Source organism: Amblyraja radiata, chromosome 2 (genome assembly GCF_010909765.2).
Source record: "Amblyraja radiata isolate CabotCenter1 chromosome 2, sAmbRad1.1.pri, whole genome shotgun sequence".
Lineage (NCBI taxonomy): Eukaryota > Metazoa > Chordata > Chondrichthyes > Rajiformes > Rajidae > Amblyraja > Amblyraja radiata.
The window spans coordinates 117574734-117597513 of record NC_045957.1 but is presented as its reverse complement, the minus strand read 5'-3'; the positions used below and the strand labels follow the sequence as shown (position 1 = coordinate 117597513).

The 22780-nt window shown below is 48.1% G+C and overlaps 1 protein-coding gene across 6 annotated transcripts in view; it reads right to left on the bottom strand.

Annotated features, from left to right (window-relative positions):
* Window positions 1-22780, bottom strand: part of ripor2 (RHO family interacting cell polarization regulator 2) — a 174341-nt gene that overhangs the window by 39558 nt on the left and 112003 nt on the right. For 5 of the 6 annotated variants that reach the window (XM_033014198.1, XM_033014206.1, XM_033014219.1 and 2 more), the window contains exons 7-13: window positions 15281-15430; window positions 14224-14287; window positions 12177-12220; window positions 9827-9952; window positions 6084-6232; window positions 5173-5302; window positions 4059-4205 (exon numbers count right to left, since the gene is read on the bottom strand). In XM_033014198.1, the coding sequence (XP_032870089.1) occupies window positions 4059-4205; window positions 5173-5302; window positions 6084-6232; window positions 9827-9952; window positions 12177-12220; window positions 14224-14287; window positions 15281-15430 (810 nt within the window). The remainder of the gene's footprint in view (window positions 1-4058; window positions 4206-5172; window positions 5303-6083; window positions 6233-9826; window positions 9953-12176; window positions 12221-14223; window positions 14288-15280; window positions 15431-22780) is intronic. The other variant, XM_033014223.1, reaches the window with a different exon arrangement.

The following is a 22780-nucleotide window of genomic DNA, read 5'->3' as shown; positions in this document are numbered from 1 at the left end:
TGATTAGTACGGGTGTCAGGGGTTATGGGGAGAAGGCAGGGGAATGGGTTTAGGAGGGAGAGATAGATGAGCCATGATTGAGTGGCAGAGTACACTTGATGGGCCGAAAGGCCTAATTCTGCTCCTATAACATGAAATTATGATGTTTAAAGATGTGGGGGTTTTTTTACACTTAGTGGTGGCTGCCTGGAATGTGATGCCGGGGGGTGGTGGTGGAGTCATATACGATGGAAATAATCTGCAGGGAATTGGGGAATATGGATCATGTGCAGGCAGATGCGATTAGTTGAACTTGACATTATGTTCGGCACAGCTAATGTGGGCTGAAGGGCCTGTTCCTGTGCTGTACTGTTCCACGTTCTATGTTTCTGTGTCAGGCAAATTGAAAGAATTTCATTGTCCTATCTGGGACACATGACAATAAACTCTCTTGACTTGACTATTTGACTAACGTACAGAATAATGAAAGGCATAGATAGAGTGAATGTGGAGAGGATGTTTCCACTGGTGGGAGAGTCTAGGACCAGAGGTCATCGTAGCCTCAGAATTGAAGGGTGCTCTTTTAGAAAGGAGGTGAGGAGGAGCTTCTTTACTCAGAGGGCAGTTAATCTGTGGAACTCATTGCCACAGAGGGCTGTGGAGGCCAAGTCAGTGGGCATTTATGAGGCCGAGATCGACAAATTCCTGATTAGAACGGGTGTCAAGGGTTATGGGGAGAAGGCGGGAAAATGGGATTAGGAGGCAGAGATCAGCCATGATTGAATGGCGGAGTAGACTCGATGGGCCGAATGGCCTAATTCTACTCCTCTAACATGTGAATGTGAAATGAGCGGCTGGGTGGTGCCGCAGGGCGGGTTGGTGTTTGTTCTTCAAAGGCGGGCAAACGTTTGGGCAATGTATGTGTGTCGTTAACGTGCGTGGGATAAAGGTCGGAAACTGATCCATGAATCTCAGTTGCCAAGGCCAATGAAGGAAAAGAGCCATCTCCGTTCTCAAAAGAAGGAACCATAGAAACACACACAGTGTCATTATTCATGAGCCAGTCTTGCAGCATAAATAATGATTTCAACAAGCTTGTTGTCTCGCTTCTCGAAGAAGCAAAACGTGAAGAGGAACACATCTGTCTCAAAAACCTGCATCGCTAATAACTCGAATCGACATTCAAATCAAAGGCCTTTCACGGGCGGTATATTCCTTCAAGCCATTGAGGGAGTGCAGCGTGGGTTCACCAGGTTAATTCCCGGGATGGTGGGGACTGGCATATGATGAAAGGATTGAACGGCTGGGGTTGTACAGGGCCCTAGTGAGACCACACCTGGGGTATTGTGTGCAGTTTTGGTCTATCTCCAAATTTGAGGAAGGACATTCTTGCTATTGAGGGAGTGCAGCGTAGGTTCACAAGGTTAATTCCCAGGATGGCGGGACTGTCATATGCTGAGAGATTGGAGTGGCTGGGCTTGTATACTCTGGAATTTAGAAGGATGAGAGGCGATCTTATTGACACATATAAGATTATTAAGGTACACAAAAATGCTGGAGAAACTCAGCGGGTGCAGCAGCATCTATGGAGCGAAGGAAATAGGCAACGTTTAGGGCCGAAACCCTTCTTCAAAGATTATTAAGGGTTTGGACACGCTAGAGGCAGGAAACATGTTCCTGATGTTGGGGGAGTCCTGAACCAGGGGCCACAATTTAAGAATAAGGGATAAGCCATTTAGAACGGAGTGGTGAGTCTGTGAGTTGTGAGTCTGTGGAATTCTCTGCCTCAGGCCGGTTCTCGGGATGCTTTCAAGAGAGAGTTAGATAGAGTTAGATAGAGCTCTTAAAGATAGCGGAGTCAGGGGATATGGGGAGAAGGCAGGAAAGGGGTACTGATTGTGGATGATCAGCCATGATCACATTGAATGGTGGTGCTGGCTCGAAGGGCCAAATGGCCTACTCCTGCACCTATTGTCTATTGTCTATTGTATTCACTGGAATTTAGAAGGATGAGAGGAGATCTTATAGAAACATATAAAATTATTAAGGGATTTGACATGCCAGATGCAGGAAACATGTTCCCGATGTTGGGGAAGTCCAGAACCAAGAGTCACGGTATAAGAATTTAGAACTGAGATGAGGAAAAACATTTTCACCCAGAGAGATGTGAATTTGTGGAATTCTTTGCCTCAGAAGGCAGTGGAGGCCGATTCACTGGATGCTTTCAAAAGAGAGTTAGATAGAGCTCATAGGGCTAGCGGAATCAAGGGATATGGGGAGAAGGCAGGAACGGGATACTGATTGGGGATGATCAGCCATGATCAAAGTGAATGGCGGTGCTGGCTTGAAGGGCCGAAGGGCCTACCCCTGCACCTATGTATCTATGTATCTATGACTAACCTCCATCCAATTTTGGAGATGTATAAGCTCACAAAAATAGCTAGCAGGGTGGCACAGCGGTAGTGTTGCTGCCTTAGTGTGGGCTTCCTGTTTCCACCCACGCTCCAAAGATGTACAGGTTTGTAGGTTAATTGCTTCGGTAAAATTGATAAATTGTCCCGAGTGTGTGTAGGATAGTGCTAATGGGCGGGGTGATGGCTGGGCTGGGCTGGGTCGGTGGGCCGAAGGGCCTGTTTCCACGCTGTATCTCTAACGTCTAGAATTCTAAAGTCAACAGTGAAAAGCCTTTTGTAGCACGCTAACCGGTCAGCGGAAAGACTGGACATGATTACAATCGTGCTGTCCACAGTGTTATAAGATAAAGGGCTAGAGATAATGCTTTTAGTCTTTTAGACTTCACAGAGTTGGTTACTCACTGGGTCCAAACAATGGAGGGAGGGACCTTTTGATTGAATATTAAAAAATAATTTAGTTTCATTTACATTAATTTAGAGATACAGAGCAGAAACAGGCCCTTCGGCCCGCCAAGTCCACGCCGACCAGCGATCATCCTGTACACTAGCACTATCCTACACACACTAGGGACAATTTACAATTTTTATTGAAGCCAATTAACCTACAAACCTGCACGTCTTTGGAGTGTGGGAGGAAACCAGAGCACCCGGCGAAAACCCACGCAGGTCACAGGGAGAACGTACAAACTCCGTACAGACAGCACCCATAGTTGGGATCGAACCCGGGTCTCTGGCGCTGTAAGGCAGCAACTCTACCGCTGCACCACCGTGCCACCGCCTTGCACCTGGTTGACATTCACAAGGAACAGCAGATGCTGGATTACACCAAAGATAGACACAAAGTGCCGGAGTAACTCAGCGGGTCAGGCAGCAACCCTGGAGAGCATGGGAAGGCAATGTTTAGAGTCGTGACCCTTCTTCAGACTGATTTCCGGGCAGTGGGAAAGAAAGCTGCAAAAGAGGTTTTCATTTTGAAGGAGGTCCCGATTCAAAACAATGTCTTTCCACGCTAGTTATTCCAGCACTTTGTGTCTTTTTTTGTAAACCAGCACCTGCAGTTCCTTGGCTCCACCACCTAGAGTCTAACAGCCTGGAATATCGAGATGTGACATTTAGTGATGAAGGAAAATGAGATGCTTATATCTGGATGGAAAAATTGGGAATTAGGTTTATTGTCATCTGTAATTGTTCTGCACTGGTTGTAACTTATACAAGAAGATGCCTGTCTATCTCCAGTTTTTGCTTCTTCACCCAAACACGAGAATTGAAATGGCACACGCACACACATGCACACACTCACACATACACACACTCACACATGCACACACTCACACACGCGCACACACACGCACCCACATACACGCACATGCACTCTCACATACATGTGCACACATGCACACACTCACATATGCACACACACTCACACAGCACACACACTCACACTCACACACACTCACACTCACACACACTCACACATACACAAGCCCACTCACACAGCACACACTCACTCACACTCACACAAACACACACTCATTCACACACACACACAGCACACATTCACACACACTCACACAAACACGCACACTCACACTCTCACACACACACACACACACACACACACACACACACACACACACACACACACACACACACACACACACTCACGTATAGTTCCAGCCTTTCGCTAGGCCACAGCCTAAGTGACGGCAGGTCACTGAATGAACGACTCCGTTGCAGTTTGTCACAGAAGGTGTCCCGCAGCGCGTCTATAAATGACAGCCGCAGCCTGTTTGCTGACGGCATCAAGCATTTCTTGGACGCCAGAATTCACAGAGTTAGTACATGTCATAAAGGGTTACCAGAAGCAGCGAAACACTTAAAAATGTCCATTTTATAAAAAGGTCCAATTGAAGCATGTATACAGATGCGCCGCAGAAAGCATTTTATCGTGATGCATCGCAGTTTGGTTCGGGAACCGCTCCATCCAAGACCGCAAGAAAATGCAGCGGATTGTGGACGCAGCCCAGACCATCACGCAAACCAACCTCCCTTCCATTGACTCCATTTATACCTCAAGCTGCCCTCGGCAAGGCCAGCAGCATTGTCTCTAGTGTCCCTGGCGTGTATAGGGTAGTGTTAGTTCAGCTTAGAAACACAGCGCGGAAACAGGCCCTTCGGCCCTCTGAGTCCGCACCGACTAGCGATCCCCGCACACTAACACTATCCTACACACCAGGGACAATTTACATTTATACCAAGCCGATTAACCTACAAACCTGTACGAATTGAGAGGGTGGTAGGAAACCGGAGATCCCGGAGAAAACCCACGCAGGTCACGGGGAGAACGTACTAACCCCGTGCAGGCAGCACCCGTAGTCAGGAATGAACCCGGGTCTCAGGCGCTGCAAGCGCTATTAGTCAGCGACTCTACCGCTGCGCCACCGTGCTGCACTAAAGTGTGGGGATCGCTGGTTGGTGCAGACTCAGTGGACCGGAGGGGCCTGTTTCCACGCACTATTTCTAAACTAAACTAAAGATGATCAGCCATGATCACATCGAATGGCGGTGCTGGCTCGAAGGGCCGAATGGCCTACTCCTGCACCTATTGTCTGTTGTTTAAACTAAACTGAACACAGCAACAAAAGACCAGTTAAACGCATAAAACAAGGAAGGTTAGAACCTACAACCAGGCTACAGACATGCTCTTTAAATGCTGCATATCTAGTGCGGGCATAACATTTTGATCTAGACATCTTTGTTAAGGGAGCACTCTACTTACCCAGAAGGAGAAGGCTTCAAAGGTGGGAGTTTCCGGTGTACCCTGGCTGCTTATGGAACTACGGCGCTGTACATTGGAGGCTTTGTGCAGATTGCCAGTGGACGGCGTCAGGTCCTCTTTATCGAATGGACTGAAGATAACACACTTCAAGAGTCAAGAGTGGGGACTCGGTGGACTGATTGCCATTTATTGTCATTTGTCCCAGATACAACATTTAAATTCTTACTTGAAGCAGCACAACAGAATATTAAACACAGTGCACTGTAAACAATATAATAAACACACACATAATATATACGCACACATGTATTTATTATGTTTGTGTGTGTATGTATAGGTCAATCTGAAGAAGGGTCTCGACCCGAAACTTCACCCATTCCTTCTCTCGAGAGATGTTGCCCATTTCCTTCGCTCCATAGATGCTGCCTCACCCGCTGAGTTACTCCAGAATTTTTATCTACCTTCGATTTTCCAGCATCTGGTTCCTTCTTAAACATGTTGCCTGTCTCGCTGAGTTACTCCAGATACAGTGCGGAAACAGGCCCTTCGGCCCACCTAGTCCGCGCCGACCAGCGATCCCCGCACGCTAACACTATCCTACACGCACTAGGGACAATTTACACATGCACCAAGCCAATTAACCTACATACCTGCAGGTCTTTGGAGTGTGGGAGGAGACCTGAGATCCCGGAGAAAATCCATGCAGGTCACGGGGAGAATGTACAAACTCCGTACAGACCGCACCCGTAGTCGGGATCGAACCTGGGTCTCTGGCGCTGCAAGCGCTGTAAGGCAGCAACTCTACCGCTGCGCCACATGGCCGCCTAACTAAAGCTTAAAGCTAATTGCACAGTAGCTGAGATACATTGCGGACAATTCCGGGATAATAGCGATCAATGACCAATACTTACTACCAGATGACCTCCAGGTTTAGCTTCACAGTTCCAAGGTCATTGATGTCCACGGCCACCATTTGAGGCTGGGTGGTGAACAGGTCTTTTGTTTCACAGGTGACACTGCCAACCAGGAGATGTGTTGCCAATCCCTTCAACTCTGATACCTGGAGCGATGGACAGAGAGAGAGAGAGAGAGAGAGACATTGGGTGGAGAAAGAACGTCAACCTCCTATAGGCCCGTCGGTCCGCGGGGCCGGGAACCCACCTGAAGTCATGTCATGTGATAGGAGCAGAATTAGGCCATTCGGCCCATCAAGTCCACACCGCCATTCAATCATGGCTGATCTATCTCTCCCTCCTAACCCCATTCTCCTGCCTTCTCCCCATAACCCCCAACACCCGTACTAATCAAGAATCTATCTATCTCTGCCTTAAAAATATCCACTAACGACCTCCACAGCCTTCTGTGGCAAAGAATTCCACAGACTCATCACCCTCTGACTAAATAAATCCATCCTCATCTCCTTCCTAAAAGAACGTCGTTTAATTCTGAGGCCACAACCAATTCTGTGGCGTTAGCCTCAGAATTAAAGGACGTTCATTTAGGAAGGAGGTGAGGATGGATTTATTTAGTCAGAGGTTGGTGAGTCTGTGGAATTCTTTACCACAGAAGGTTGTTGAGGCAAAGTCAGTGGATATATTTAAGGCAGAGATAGATAGATTCTTGATTGGTTCTTACATCATTGACGTCAATGGGTGTCAGAGGTTATGGGGAGAAGGCAGGGAGAAGGCAGGAGAATGGGGTTAGGAGGGAGAGATAGATCAGCCGTGACTGAATGGTTGAGTAGACTTGATGGGCCGAATGGCCTAATTCTACTCCTATCTCATGAACTTATGATCTGGAGAAAGCCCATGCAGTTCACGGGGAGAACGTACAAACTCTGTGCAGACAGCACCTGTAGTCGAGACCGAACCCGGGTCTCTGGCGCTGTGAGGCAGCTACTCTACCGCTGCGCCACCGTGCCATCCAAAGACGTACAGGTTTGTAGGGTTAATTGGTTTTGGTATAATATATCGTAAATTGTCCCTATGTGTAGGATAGTGCTAGTGTACGGAGAACGCTGGCCGGCACGGACTCGATAGGCTATAGGGCCTGTTTCAACACTGTAATTCTAATGTCTAATACCGAAAGAACATCCATTGAATGCATAGTGATAAAAATATACAGGATTCCTAAATGAGATCACGCTGAATTTATTGAAAACAGCTGGAGATGAGCAGTGACTCCTTCTAAGGAATTTTGAATCCTCCACTGACGTTATATCGTCTGATAGCTTAAAAGGCAGTTACTTCAACCACAGAATGTATTGCTGTATTTCTGCAGTACTGATAAGAACATAGGGCCTGTAGCAAATAATCGTTTAACTGCTTGTTCTTTTTTTTCCCAATCGCAGCATCTAGCCTGTCTTTAAATTTATAGAAATAATTGGGTTATACGGTGGCACAGCGGTAGAGTCGCTGCCTTGCAGCGCTTACAGCGCCGGAGACCCGGGTTCGATCCCGACTACGGGTGCTTGTCTGTTCGGAGTTTGTACCTTCTCCCCATTACCTGCGTGGGTTTTCTCCGAGATCTTCGGTTTCCTTCCACACTCCAAAATTTGTAGGTTAATTGGCTTTGGTATAATTGTAAATTGTCCCTAGTGCGTGTTAAAACACGGGGATCGCTCGTCGGCGCAGACTCGGTGGGCAGAAGGGCCTGTTTCCACGCTGTATCTCTAAACTAAACTAATCCTAAACTGGGATTCCCTTCTCCCCCTCAACCCAATAGGGGCGATCCTTAAGAGTGCTGTAGATAGGGTGGTCAAGAAGGCTTTCAGCACATTGGCCTTCATTAGTCAGTATTGAGTATAGAAGTTGGGAGGTCATGTTGTAGTTATATACAGTAAGATGTTAGTGAGGGCACCTTTGCAATGTTGTCTGCTGTTTTTAGCACTATGCTATAGGAGAGATGTTGTCAAGCTGGATGAGCTCTCTGAAAAGTGAAAATGTTTTTCCTCATCTCAGTCCTAAAACCCCCTTATTCTTAAGCTGTGTGATCCCTGGTTCTGGACTCCCCCAACATGGGGAACATTTTTCCTGCATCGAGCCTGTTCGATCCCTTAAGAATTTTATATGTTTCTATAAGATCTCCTCTCATCCATCCAAATTCCAGTGAATATCTTTTTTGCTTTAGTCATAGTCACAGAGCACGGAATCAGGCCCTTCAGCCCAACTTGCCGACCAAGATGCCCCATCTAAGTTTGTCTCATTTGCCTACATTTGGTCCATATCCCTCTAATCCTTTCCTATCCATGTACTGCAACTGTTTATTTAAATGTTGTTATAGTACCTGCCTCAACTACCTCCTCCAGCAGCTCGCTCCATACACCCACCACCTTCAATGTGAAAAAGTTGCCTCAGTTTCTTCTTAAATCTAGTCCCACACACCCTAAACCTGTGGTTCCTGATTCCCCTACCTTGGGTAAAAGACTCTGTTTGGTCCCCTCATATAGACATAGACAATAGGTACAGGAGGAGGCCATTTTGCCCTTCGAGCCAGCACCGCCGTTCATTGTGATCATGGCTGATCATCCACAATCAGTACCCCGTGCCTGCCTTCTCCCCATACCCCATGATTCCGCTAGCCCCTAGAGCTCTATCTAAAATAACTCTCTTTTAAATCCATCCAGTGACTTGGCCTCCACTGCCTTCTGTGGCAGAGAATTCCACAAATTCATGACTCTCTGGGTGAAATTTTTTTTTCTCATCTCAGTAATAAATGGCCTCCCCTTTATTCATAGATGTGGCCCCTGGTTCTGGACTCGCCCAACATTGGGAACATTTGTCCTGCATCTCGCTTGTCCAGTCCTTTTATAATGTTACACCTTTTAATAAGGAGCCCTCTCATCCTAAATTCCAGTGAATACCAGCCTAGTCTTTCCAATCTTTCCTCATATGACAGTCCCACCATCCCGGGGATTAACCTCGTGAAGCTACACTGCACTGCCTCAATATCAAGGCTGTGATTCTGTGCACCTCTATAAGATCACCCCTCGTCTTCCTGCGCTCCAAGAAACAATGGCCTCGCCTGTTCAACCTCGACTTGTAGCTCAGGCCCTTGAGTACCGGGTCGCATTATTGTATATCTTCATTGCACTCTTTCTCGTTTAACAGCATCCTTCCTATAGCAAGGTGACTAAAACTGAACACAATACACGATATGTGACCTCGCTAACGACTTGTACAACAACATCTTTTACATTTTTGTAAAAATGTCTTTGGCGGGTCTTTGGCGCTGTGTGGTGGCAACCCGGGGCGGCACGGCGGCACAGCGGTAGAGTTGCTGCCTTACAGCGCTTGCAGCACCGGAGACTCGGGTTCGATCCCGACTACGGGTGCCTGTCTGTACGGAGTCTGCACGTTCTCCCCATGACCTGCGTTGGTTTTCTCCGAGACCTTCTCTTTCCTCCCACACTCCAAAGACGTACAGGTTTGTAGGTTAATTGGCTGGGTATAAATGTAAATTGTCCCTAGCGTGTGTAGGGTAGCGTTAATGTGCGGGGATCGCTGGTCGGTGCGGGCTCGGTGGGCCGAAGGGCCTGTTTCCGCGCTGTATCTCTAAACTAAACCTGCGCCACCCCAACATGTCTCAACTACCTCACTGAAAAGCAAAGTGGTCTCTGAGTAGCCCTGTGCTTCCACAAGTGAGTTTCACGTACCTTAATAGAGAATAAATCATTAATGAGGGGAAAGAAAATTATTTCTTCTCCATCCCAGCTTTGTCGATCATTCACTTCAATCCTCCCTTTTAGTTTCCACTGTTGGCGGCCGTAACGCATAAATATCTTGGTAAAGATGGGGAAAAAGAAACAGATTAGTTAGCATGCAGGCGTACATTTCAAACCTCATTTCAGCGCTCAGTAAACAGTCTCACGTTCTGTTCTCACACCACCAGCCTCTCCGAGACATGTCACTGTTCCATTAGCACCATTGATCATTCACAACAGGAACATCACTCGGACTTGCAAGCTCAGCAAGTAAGTTAACGAGAAAAAAAACATGTCGCAAAAAGCGCCAGACAGGGTTATTTTTTACCATCGCGGAGCTGAGCTGACCCATTATCACCTCAGTGAGGATCAATATGTCCTCTCAAAGGCAATTAGAGTCATAGTCACAGATTCCTTGCCCAGGCCGACCAACATGTCCCATCTACACTGTTGGAGGAAAGAAACATAGAAAGCAGGTGCAGGAGTAGGCCATTCGGCCCTTCGAGCCAGCACTGCCATTCAATGTGATCATCCCCAATCAGTACCCCGTTCCTGCTTTTTCCCCATATCCCTTGATTCCTTTAGCCCTAAGAGCTAAATCTAACTCTTCAAAACATCCAGTGAATTGGCCACCGCCCTCTGTGGCAGAGAATTCCACAGATTCACAACTCTCTGGGTGAAAAAGATTTTCCTCATCTCAGTCCTAAATGGCCTACCCCCTTATTCTTAAACTGTGTGATCCCTGGTTCTGGACTCCCCCACCATGGGGAACATTTTTCCTGCATCTAGCCTGTCCAATCCCTTAAGAATTTTGTATGTTTCTATAGGATCTCCTCTCATCCTTCTAAATTCCAGTGAATACAAGCCCAGTCAACCCATTCTTTCATCATATGTCAGTCTTGCCATCCCGGGAGCCTTTCAGGCTCCTGTGCCTTCTTCCTGATGGCAGGGGGAAACGTGTGTGTGGCCAGTAGTGGTGTGGGCCTCCGATGATGCTGGCTGCCTTTCTGAGGCAGTGTCATAGAGTGATACAGGGTGGAAGCAGGCCCTTCGGCCCAACTTGCCCGTGCCGACCAACATGTCCAATTTACACTAGTCCCACTTGCCTGCATTTGGTCCAAATCCTTCCAAACCTGTCCTATCCATGTACCTGTCTATTTGCTTCTTAAACGTTGAAATATGTTGTTCTGTCTCAAAGGAGGAGCTGACATGAGGGGGGGGGGGAGGGGGATTGCCGGGAGGGATGGGGGGAGAACAAAAGGGGACTTGGCGCGGGATACTTAGTAACTTTGTTAACGCTCTTTATGTGGCGACTATTTGCATTCCTTGGAAATGCGAGCAAAGAGTTTCACAGTGTGCTGTCACATGAAACAATAATGCATTCATCCTACCATCCATCCATTCATCCATCCATCCATCCATCCATCCATCCATCCATCCATCCATCCATCCATCCATCCATCCATCCATCCATGGTCCATCAATCCATTCATATGTTCATTCATTCATCCATCCATCCATCCATCCATCCATCCATCCATCCATCCATCCATCCATCCATCCATCGTCCATCAATCCTTCCATCCATCCATCCATCCATCCATCCATCCATCCATCCATCCATCCATCCATCCATCGTCCATCAATCCATTCATATGTTCATTCATCCATCCATCCATCCATCCATCCATCCATCCATCCATCCATCCATCCATCCATCCATCCACCCATCCATCCATCCATCGTCCATCAATCCATTCATATGTTCATTCATTCATCCATCCATCCATCCATCCATCCATCCATCCATCCATCCATCCATCCATCCATCCATGGTCCAACAATCCATTCATATGTTCATTCATTCATCCATCCATCCATCCATCCATCCATCCATCCATCCATCCATCCATCCATCCATCCATCGTCCATCCATCCACCGTCCCACCTGTCCATCCATCCATCTACCCACCCATCCATCCGTCCGTCCATCCATCCATCCATGGTCCAACAATCCATTCATATGTTCATCCATCCATCCATCCATCCATCCATCCATCCATCGTCCATCCATCCATCCATCCATCCATCCATCCATCCATCCATCCATCCATCCATCCATCCATCCATCGTCCATCCATCCATCCATCCATCCATCCATCCATCCATCCATCCATCCATCCATCCATCCATCCATCGTCCATCAATCCTTCCATCCATCCACCCATTCATCCATTAATCCATTCATATGTTCATTCATTCATTCACTTGGGTGACCAATGTCACAATTGAATCCACTCACCTCATATTGATCCCCTGGGCAAAGGCGTGCAAAGCCAGCTAAACCTGCAAAGTTTAAGGTAGACCAAGCCAACAGTTAGAACTTCAAGACTGCACGGAACCCAGTTCAAAATTCATTCATTCATTCATCGTCGTTGAAACCATTAGCGACGCAGTGGTGCCGGTTTCGGACGAGAACGGTGACGGACGCACCACACACCTCTGTCCTCCAGTTCCTGCGGACTTCCGCCACTGGAAGTACAGGATTTTGGTGTGTGTGCTTTATCGTCATTCCGCACTATGCTATGTACGACAGTGATCGCAACTTCTACTGAAGTGTGGATGGCCGTTGGCTCGCTAGAAGCTCATCCGCCCTTTGACAGGTCTTGTTTTTGGTCCTGCTGGGGGTCCACAGCCCCCTCCTCACCTGGCAAACCCGGTTTAGTCGCCGACCATCCGACCATGGAGCAGGTAGCACGGGATCACATGGTACCCGTGGCGGGGGGAACTCCCTCCACGACCGGAATTGAAAACCTTACACTTTAAGCTGCAGAGTTTGGGACTCAGAATTTCAGCATGGAAGATAAATTGCAGCGCATTGTGGACATAGCCCAGACCATCACACAGACCAACCTCCCTACAATTGACCGCCATCCACAGCTCAGTCCATTCCCAGAATAAAGTCCCAGCCTGCTCAACCTCTCCCGATAGCTCAGGCCCTCGAGTCCTGGCAACATCCTTGTATATCGTCTATGATTTGTAATTCCACAAGAAAGAACTTTCCCAGAACAAATCAATATTACTGAGGAATCATAATCTTCATAAGTTCACGGATGATAGGAGCAGAAATAGGCCATTCGGCCCATCAAGGCTACTCTACCATTCAGATGGCTATCTGTCTCTCCCTCCTAATCCCATTCTCTTGCCTTCTCCCCATAACCCCTGACACCCCTCACAATTGTTGCCATTACTACTGAGCATCTGTGGAAGGGAATGAACAGGCAATATCTCGGGTCGGGACCATCAATACTGAAGACAGGTCCTGATCCTTAACGTCGTTCATCAGTTCATAACTTCATATGTCACAGGAGCAGGATTAGGCCATTCGGCCCTTCAGGTCCATTCTGCCATTCGATCACGGCTGATCTATCTTTCCCTCTCAACAGCTTTCTCCTGCCTTCTCCCCATAACCCCTGGCATCCGTACTAATCAAGAATCTGTCAATCACCACCTTAAAATGATCCACTGACTTGGGAAAAACGTGAATAATTCTTATTGCAAGATAAAGCCAATAAAGTCTGATTAAAGATAGTCTGAGGGTCTCCAATGAGGTAGATAGTTGCTCGGGACCGCTCTTTGGTTGTGGTAGGATGATTCAGTTGCCTGATAACAGCTGGTAAGAAACTGTCCCTGAATCTGAAGGTGTGCGTTTTCACACTTCTGTACCTCTTGCCTGATGGGAGAGGGGAGAAGAGGGAGTGGCCAGGGTAAGACTGGTCCTTGATTATGCTGCTGGCCTTGCCGAGGCAGCGTGAGGTGGAGATGGAGTCAAGAAGGGAGGTTGGTTTGCGTGATGGTCTGGGTGGTCTGGGCTGCGTCCACAATTCTCTGCAACTTTTTGCGGTCCTGGATGGAGCTGCTCCCAAACCATGCTGTGATGCGTCCCCGATAAAATGCTTTCTCGGGCGCAAGTTGGTGAGAGGTGTTGGGGACATGCCGAGCTTCCTAAGCCTTCTCAGGAACCAGAGGCGTTGGTGTGCTTTCAACTCGTGCTGAGTTTATGCAGCACTCTGTGTTATGATCAAGTTTCCAGCATCTGCAGCTCCTTGGGGCACCTGAGTTAACTTTGTGTCCATGTTATTGATGGGGATAATTCCCAGTTGGAGATAAACATCCAAAATACAAGCAATAGGGTTTCTATTTTGGAGCAACAGTCATAGATATTAAACGTCATAATTTCCATTTGTATTCCTTTCAGGCAGCGTGCTATTCCGAGTGCACCTGAAATAGTCCTTTACCCACTCAGCTAACAGCATCATTCACACCAATCTTGTCCGGTTGTTACTTGCCTTTCATCTTAATGTGAAATTCTCCAAGCAGTTTTCCAATTTCTACCTCCAGTGAACACAGCGCCTAGGAGACAAAGAGGTTACTTTAGACTTTAGCGATACAGCGCGGAAACAGGCCCTTCGGGAAAGGGCGGCACGGTGGCGCAGCGGCAGAGTTGCTGCCTCACAGCACCAGAGACCCGGGTTAGACCCTGACCACGGGTGCTGTCAGTAGGGAGCTGGTACGTTCTCCCCGTGACCTGCGTGGGTTTTCTCCGGGATCTTCGGATTCCTCCCACACTCCAAAGACGTGCAGATTTGTATGTTAATTGGCTTGGCATAAGTGTAAATTGTCCCCAGTGTGTGTAGGATTGCGTTAGTGTGCGGGGATCGCTGGTCGGTGCGGACTTGGTGGGCCGAAGGGCCTGTCTCTAAACTAAACTAAACATTAAGTGTGTTTCAGTGGTCCACTGGAATAGCTAAGCTGAGGGTCAGCATTGCAAAAACAGTCATACAAGATTATTCACATGTCCTCCACCTCAAACAGTGCCAGAATAGATTCTAAATACCATTGCCACAGCTACTGCCGATCTTTCATGCAACAAATCCTTGACAATTATTTACAATTGTTTTCAAGAGAAAGTTAGATTTAGCTCTTCGGGCTAATGGAATCAAGGGATATGGGGAAAAAGCAGGAACGGGGTACTGATTATGGATGATCAGCCATGATCACATTGAATGGCGGTGCAGGCTCGATGGGCCGAATGGCCTACTCCTGCACCTATTGTCTATTGTCAATTGTCAATCCTCACCCCTGTGGCTTTCAGCAATGCACACGTTTCTTTCTCCCTTCATCTTCACTATATGTACAAAATACTATTCGGGCGGCTCGGTTTCTCAGCGGTAAAGTTGCTGCCTTACAGCGCCAGAGACCCGGGTTCGAATCTGACCATGGGTGCTGTCAGTACTAGGCTTGTACGCATGGGCAAGTTGGGCCGAAGGGCCTGTTTCCGTGCTGTACGGCACTATGGACTGCTGGTGGACCCAAAGGCCGACGCCATTAAAGTAAAGGACATACCTCTGTGGTTTCTTTGTAAGTCTTGATTATTTCTACCAGGCTTTCTCTGGTACTTTTCGTGGAAGGCGACATTTCAAAGGCCTGTTTCATCTTGGAGGCTCCGTCCCGTAGCCTTTTCATCATGCAAAATGTCTCGTACAACTCATCCACCTGCCAAGGGAACACGAGAGATAAAAACTTTAAACAAATTCAAAGCTCACATTTGTATCAAGAGGACTGGAATATGAAAAATAGGGACGTAATGCTGAGGCTCTATAAGGCGCTGGTCAGGCCGCATTTGGAGTATTGTGAGCAAATTTGATCCCCATATCTGAGGAAGGATGTGCTGGCTCTGGAGAGGGTCCAGAGGAGGTTTACAAGAATGATCCCAGGAATGAGTGGGTTAACGTACGATGAGCGTTTGGCAGCACTGGGCCTGTACTCGCTGGAGTTTAGAAGGTTGAGGGGGGGGACCTCATTGAAACTTACAAAATAATGAAAGGCTTATGGGCCTGTCCCATTTAGGCGACTTTTTAGGCGACTGCAGGAGATTATGCAGTCGCCACATGGTCGCCGCATGTTCGCGGTTGGTTGCCGGGGAGTCGCCTTCATGGTCGCGAGGAGTTCCCGCATTCTGGGAACTGGTCGCGACCTCGTTATGGTCGCCGTGAATTTTTCAACATGTTGAAAAATGAGCAGCGACTAGGATTAAGCTGCCATGAAGAGTAGCAAGAATTCTAGAGCCGTAGGTGGGTCGCCAGGAGGTCCTAGTGGGTTACTAGGAGGTTGAAGGTTCTCGGAGGCTCTCGTAGGTTGTAGCCAGTGATGACCGGTGAATTTGATTGGCTCATTGGGGAAAAAAAACATAAACAGTAGTTTTCAGAACCAAGGATAACCGACCGGTAATGTTAATGTCCGCCGAGCTTCACAGCCGTGTATCTCTGACTTCTTAAAAGTTGTCTCCACTCCTTCTCCCCCCTCTCCCCCCCTCTTTTAAAGGACTTACCGTACACTGTGCTTAAGCAGTCTTAATCACAGTGCCAACCTTCCTGTTCATCGTGGTGTGTATTGGCTTCACCTTGGCTTTGCACCGTGTGAATTTTTTAGACAGCGCTCCCCCGCTTGCCCTGTCCCCCGCCTGCATAATGGGCTGGTGAAGGAAGTGATGTGTGTGTGTGTGTGCGTGTTCCACTCTGACAGTCGCCGTTCCAGTTGCTGGTTTTTCAGGCGACTGCCGGCAACTTAACAGTCGCCGGCAGTCCCGCTAAAAAATCGCCAAAGTGGGACAGGCTCATGAGATAGAGTGGAAAGGATGTTTCCACTGGTGGGAGAGTCTAGCGCCAGAGGTCACAGCCTCAGAATTAAAGGACGTTCTTTCAGAAAGGAGTGTAGTTAATCTGTGGAATTCATTGCCACAGAGGGCTGTCGAGGCCAAGTCAGTGGATACTTTTAAAGCAGGGATAGACAAGTTCTTGATTAGAACGGATGTCAAGGGTTATGGGGAGAAAGGCAGGAAAATGGGATTAGGAGGCAGAGATCAGCCATGATTGAATGTCAGAGTAGACTCGTTAGGCTGAATTGCCTAATTCTGCTCCTATAACTTGTGAACGTGTTGAGTTTTGGTCACCCTGCCACAGGAAGATTTATGTAAACCAGCATCTGCAATTCCTTGTCTCTCGCCTTTATGTTGTCTATCTTTATGGATCTTTAGCCGCAACTTGCAAGGGCAGTAGAGTCGTTGCCTCACAGCGCCAGAGACCCGGGTTCCATCCTGACCACGGGTGCTGTCAGTACGTTCTCACCGCGACCTGCGCGGGTTTTCTCCGAGATCTTCAGTTTCCTCCCACACTCCAAAGACGTGTAGGTTTATACGTTAATTGGCTTAAGTAAAATTGTAAACCTGTCCCTATGTGCATGTAGGACAGTGTTAGCGTACGGCTTATGGCACGCCGGCATGACTGCGTTGGCTTTTGGTCACCCTGCCACGGGGAGGATGTTTGTTAAGCTGGAAAGGGTGCAGAGAAGAGGTTGCCAGCACTCAAGGGCCTGAGCTCTAGGGAGGAGGGTGAGGGGGTTCTTATAGAAACTTACAACATTCTTAAGGAGTTGGACAGGCTAGATGCAGGAAGATTGTTCCCGATGTTCGGGAAGTCCAGAACAAGGGGTCACAGTTTAAGGATAAGGGGGAAATCTTTTAGGACCGAGATGAGAAAAACATTTTTCACACAGAGAGTGGTGAATCTCTGGAATTCTCTGCCACAGAAGGTAGTTGAGGCCAGTTCATTGGCTATATTTAAGAGGGAGTTAGATGTGGCCCTTGTGGCTAAAGGGATCAGGGGGTATGGAGAGAAAGCAGGTACAGGATACTGAGTTGGATGATCAGTCATGATTATATTGAATGGCGGTGCAGGCTCGAAGGGCCGAATGGCCTACTCCTGCATCTATTTTGTTTGTTTCTATTTACAAAATCATGAGAGGAATAGATCGGATCAACACACAGGGTCTCTTGCAAACGGAGGTTATACGGAGAAAGCAGGAGTTAAGAGTGGAAGAGGGTTAAAAGGAGAAGATAGATTGAATGGCGTGGTAAACTTGATGGGCCGAATGGCCTAATTCTACTCCTATCACTTATGACCTGATGACCTTACGACAGGGTTTCCGTGCAGTATCTCTAAGGTCTAAAAGACTGCATTTCTATACTACTCGGTTAATTCTCAACGATTAAAGTCTCTGAAAGAATGGGTCGACTTGGCTTGTATTCACAGGAATTCACAAGGGTGAGATGGGATCTTACAGAAACATATAAAATTCTTAAGCGATTGGACAGGCTAGCTGCAGGAAAAATGTTCCCGATGTTGGGGGAGTCCAGAACCAAGGATCACAGTTTCAGAATAATGGGTTCACAATTTAGGATTGAGATGTGGATGCTGTATTACAGCGAATGCAGCGCCGGAGACCCGGGTTCCATCCTGACTAATGGGTGCTTGTCTGTACAGAGTTTGTACGTTCTCCCCATGACTTGCGTGGGTTTTCTCCGAAATCTTCGGTTTCCTCCCACACTCCAAAGGCGTGCAGGTTTGTAGGTTAATTGGCTTGGTGTAAATGTGAAAATTATTCCCAGTGTGTGTAGGATAGTGGGGATCGCTGGTTGGCACGGACCCGGTGGGCCGAAGGACCTGTTTCCACGCTGTATCTCTTACGTAACTAAATGAGCAAAAACCTTTCGACCCAGAGAGTTGTGAATCTGTGAAATTCTCTGCCACAGAAGGCATTGGAGGTCAATTCACTGGATACATTCAAGAGAGAGTTAGATTTAGCTCTTAGGGCTAACGGAATCAAGGGATATGGGGAGAAAGCAGGAACGGGGTACTGATTTCAGATGATCAGCCATGATCATATTGAATGGGCGGTGCTGGCTCGAAGGGCCGAATGGCCTCCTCCTGCACCTAAAAGGGTTTCGGCCCGAAACGTTGCCTATTTCCTTCGCTCCATAGATGCTGCCGCACCCGCTGAGAATTCTCCAGCAATTTTGTCTACCTTTTATTTTCCATGTAACTCGCATTTAGTTTTCCCCGCTCAATAAATCTTCATGGTAGAAAATAACTCACAAGAGTTTAACCCATGAAATGGTAAACATGACATAAGTGGAAGTTAAATAAATCATTTTGGGTTTTTCAAATGACCACAGATGATGGGGCAAAGCTGTCAATTAGGCCACTAAACGTGGATCCAGCACAGGAAATGAAATAATGTGGAGCTTAATTAGATCCTCTCATCAAGCAGCTGAAATGTTACGAAATAAGTGTTTTTTAGGCCAATTTTAAAACATGATCTAAGCTGGCAATCCTAGGCTAAACTATTGAAGGATTATACAGTGTGAACAGTCACAAAGCCTGTCAATGTAGTAGATAGTGATGAAGGTACATGGAACAGAAACTAATACAGCACAAGCACTGGCCCTTCGGCCCACATTGTTTAGTTTGCTGCAGTGAAACGCCGCGGAAACAGGCCCTCTGGCCCACCGAGTCCGCGCCGACCAGCGATCCCCGCTCGTTATCACTATCCTACACACACCAGGGACAATTTACACACATACCAAAGCCAATTCACCTATAAACCTGTACGTCTTTGGAGTGTGGGAGGAAACTGAAGATCTCGGAGAAAACCCGCGCAGGTCACAGGGAGAACATACAGAATCTGTACAGACAGCACCCGTAGTCGGGATCGAACCGTGTCTCTGGTGCAGTAGGGACAATTTACAATTTTTCAAATGTCATAGTGCCTTTACTTGAGACTTTACATGGTGCATGGTACATTTACATGGTGCTTGATACATGGATTGGACAGGTTTAGAGGGATATGGGCCACATGCAGGCAGGTGGGACCAGTGTAGCTGGGACATGTTGACCCGTGTGGGCAAGTTGGGCCGAAGGGCCTGTTTCCACGCTGTATCACTCTATGACTCTATGACTGTAGGGATATAGGTAATTCAGCCCACCAAATCTGCACTGACCAGCAATCCCCGCACACTAACACTATCCAACACCCTTGGGAAATGTTATAAACTTTACCAAAGCCAAATAACCTACACACCTGCACGTCTTTGGAGTGTGGGAGGAAACCGGAGCACTCGGAAAAATCCCACGCGGTCACGGGGAGAACGTACAAACTCCGTATATACAGCACCCGCAATTAGGATGGGACCCGGGTCTCTGGCGCCGTGAGGCAGCAACTCTACCGCTGCGCCACCGTGCCACCCATGTCTATGATAAAATGATGCCAAGATAGGCTAATCTCATCTGCCTGCACATGTTCCATCACCCTCCATTCCCTACATATCCATGGATCTGTCTAAAAGTGTGGTAAACACCACTATTGTGTCCACCTCCCCAACACGCCAGGCAGCACGTTCTAGACAACCTCCGGCCTCTGGAAAGAAAGCTTGCTCTGCACATCTCCTTTAAGCTTTTCCCCCCATCCCTTCACCCTTTAGCTCCGACCACAACTACACACAAACCTCCAAACACGGCCTAACCACAGTCACTCTCACAGCTCCGGAGTCCCGGGTTTGATCCTGACCACGGGTGCTGTCCGTACAGAGTTTGTACGTCCTCCCCGTGACCGCGCCTATTACAAATTAACCTACATCTTTGGGGTGTGGGAGGAAACTGGAGCACCCGGAGGAGACCCAAACAGGTCACGGGGAGAACGTGCAAACTCCGTACAGACAGCACCTGTGGTCAGGATGGAACCCGGGTCTCTGTCGCTGCGAGGCAGCAACTCTACCGCTGCGCCACCGTGACGTCCACTATGATCCTTCAGGCCTGGCCAAGCTGGCCATCCGCGAGTCACAGCGCCAGGTGGTAGAGGGCTTGGCCCGAGCAAGATGATTGCCCCTTTTCCGGGTGGTGTGAGAGAGGGACATCGTTGTATCGCGGATATTTAGTATATTTGTAAGAATTGTAACACAGTTGTTTTAAAATTCAGTGTTTAGATAATTTGGTGATTTGTACTATAGTGGTGGGTGTGTTACCATGGTTTTGTTTTGTATTGTGATCGTAATTACACAAATTAATTTTGATGCATAAAATAAACTGCGATCCTTCACATTCATTCTGCTTTTATACTGAGAATGGAGGTTCTTATTCTTAATGACAAAGTTGGGCTCATCTCATGTAATGACAAAGAAGACAGACAAAATGTTGGAGTAACTCAGCGGGACAGGCAGCATCTCTGGAGAGAAGGAATGGGTGTCGTTTTGGGTCGAGACCCTCCTTCAGACTGAGTGTCGGGGGAAAGAGATATGGGAGGGTGAGGTGTGAAAACGGGACATCAAAGGGGACGAAGTTCAAGGAAAATGTAAAGTAGATCATTGTTAGAGAGGGGAAGTTGACAACGAAGAATACAAAGATAAAATTTAATCAGGAGGACAGTCAGACTGGTCGGAGAACTAAGGTGGTGGTGGGTTGGAGTGCGATGGAAAGCAAGGGTTACTTGAAGTTGGAGAAGTCAACATTCATACCGCTGCGGTGTAAGCTGCCCAAGCGAAATATGACATGCTGTTCCTCCAATTTGTGCTGGGCCTCACTCTGACAGTGGTGGAGGCCCAGGACAGAAAGGACAACGTGGGAATGAGAGGGGGAGTTAAAATGTTTAGCAACCGGGAGATCAGGTAGGTTTAGGCGGAGGTGTTCAGCCAAACGATCGCCGAGTCTCGCTGATATACAGGAGTCCACGCCTGGAACTGTGGATACAGTAGATGAGGTTGGAGGAGGTGCAAGTGAACCTCTGTCTGTCTCACCTGAAAAGACTGTCGGGGTCCTTGGATGGAGTCGATGGGGGAGGTAAAGGGACGGGTGTTGACTCTCCTGCGGTTGCAGGGTGAAAATACCTGGGGGGTGGTGAGGGGTGTTTGGGTGGGAGGGGATGTTGCGGAGGGAACGGTCTCTGTGGATGGCGGAAAGGGGTGGGGATGGGAAGATGTGGCTAGTGGTGGGAATCCGTTGGATGTGCCTCACTAGAAGGGATTGTCGGGATCGTTGTACCGACATGTAATGACAAAGTTGTTTGTAGCTTGGCCGTGAAAATGGATGATTGCAAGTACTCGACAAGGGGAGGCACGGTGGCCCAGCGGTAGAGTTGCTGCGCCAGAGATCTGGGTTTGATCCCGCCCACGGGTGCTGTCTGTACAGAGTTTGTACGTTCTCCCCGTGACCGCGTGGGTTTTCTCCGGGATCTTCGGTTTCCTCCCCCACGCTCCAAAGACGTGCAGGTTTGTTGGTTAATTGGCTTGGGTTTGCAGACAATAGACAATAGACAATAGGTGCAGGAGGAACCTGTTTCCGCGCCTATACTCGGTATAAGTGTAAATTGTCCCGAGAGTGTGTAGGCTTGTATTAAAGTGTGGGCGTCGCTGGTTGGCATGGACTCGGAGGGCCGGAGGGCCTGTTTCCGCGCTGTATCTCTAAACTAAACTAAACTGTGGACACAAAATGCCGGAGTAGCTCAGCGGGACAGACAGCATCCCTGGAGAGAAGGAATGGGCGACGTTTCGGGTCGAGACCCTTCTTCAGACTGATGTCAGGGGAGGGGGCGGGACAGGGATAGAATGTAGTCGGAGACAGTAAGACTGGTGGGAGAACTGGGAAGACAAGGGGATGGAGAGAGAGAGTGGTGTGAACATTGAAAGCTTACACCCCAGCAGAATGAACATTGACCTCTAACTTCAAATAGCCCTTGCTTTCCCTCTCCCTCCATCCCCATCCCTTTCCCCCCCCCCTTCCCAGTTATATCTCTGTCCCGCCCACTCCCCTGACATCAATCTGAAGAAGTGTCTCGAAAATTAGGAAAGTCGGGATGTCAAGGAGGACTCTCTCGAACCTCTACAGGTGCACAGTAGAGAGCATGCTGACCAGTTGCATTGTGGCTTGGTTCGGCAACCTGAGCGTCCAGGAGCAGAGAAGGCTGTAAAAAGTCGTAACCACTGCCCAGTCCATCATCGGCTCTGACCTCCCCACCATC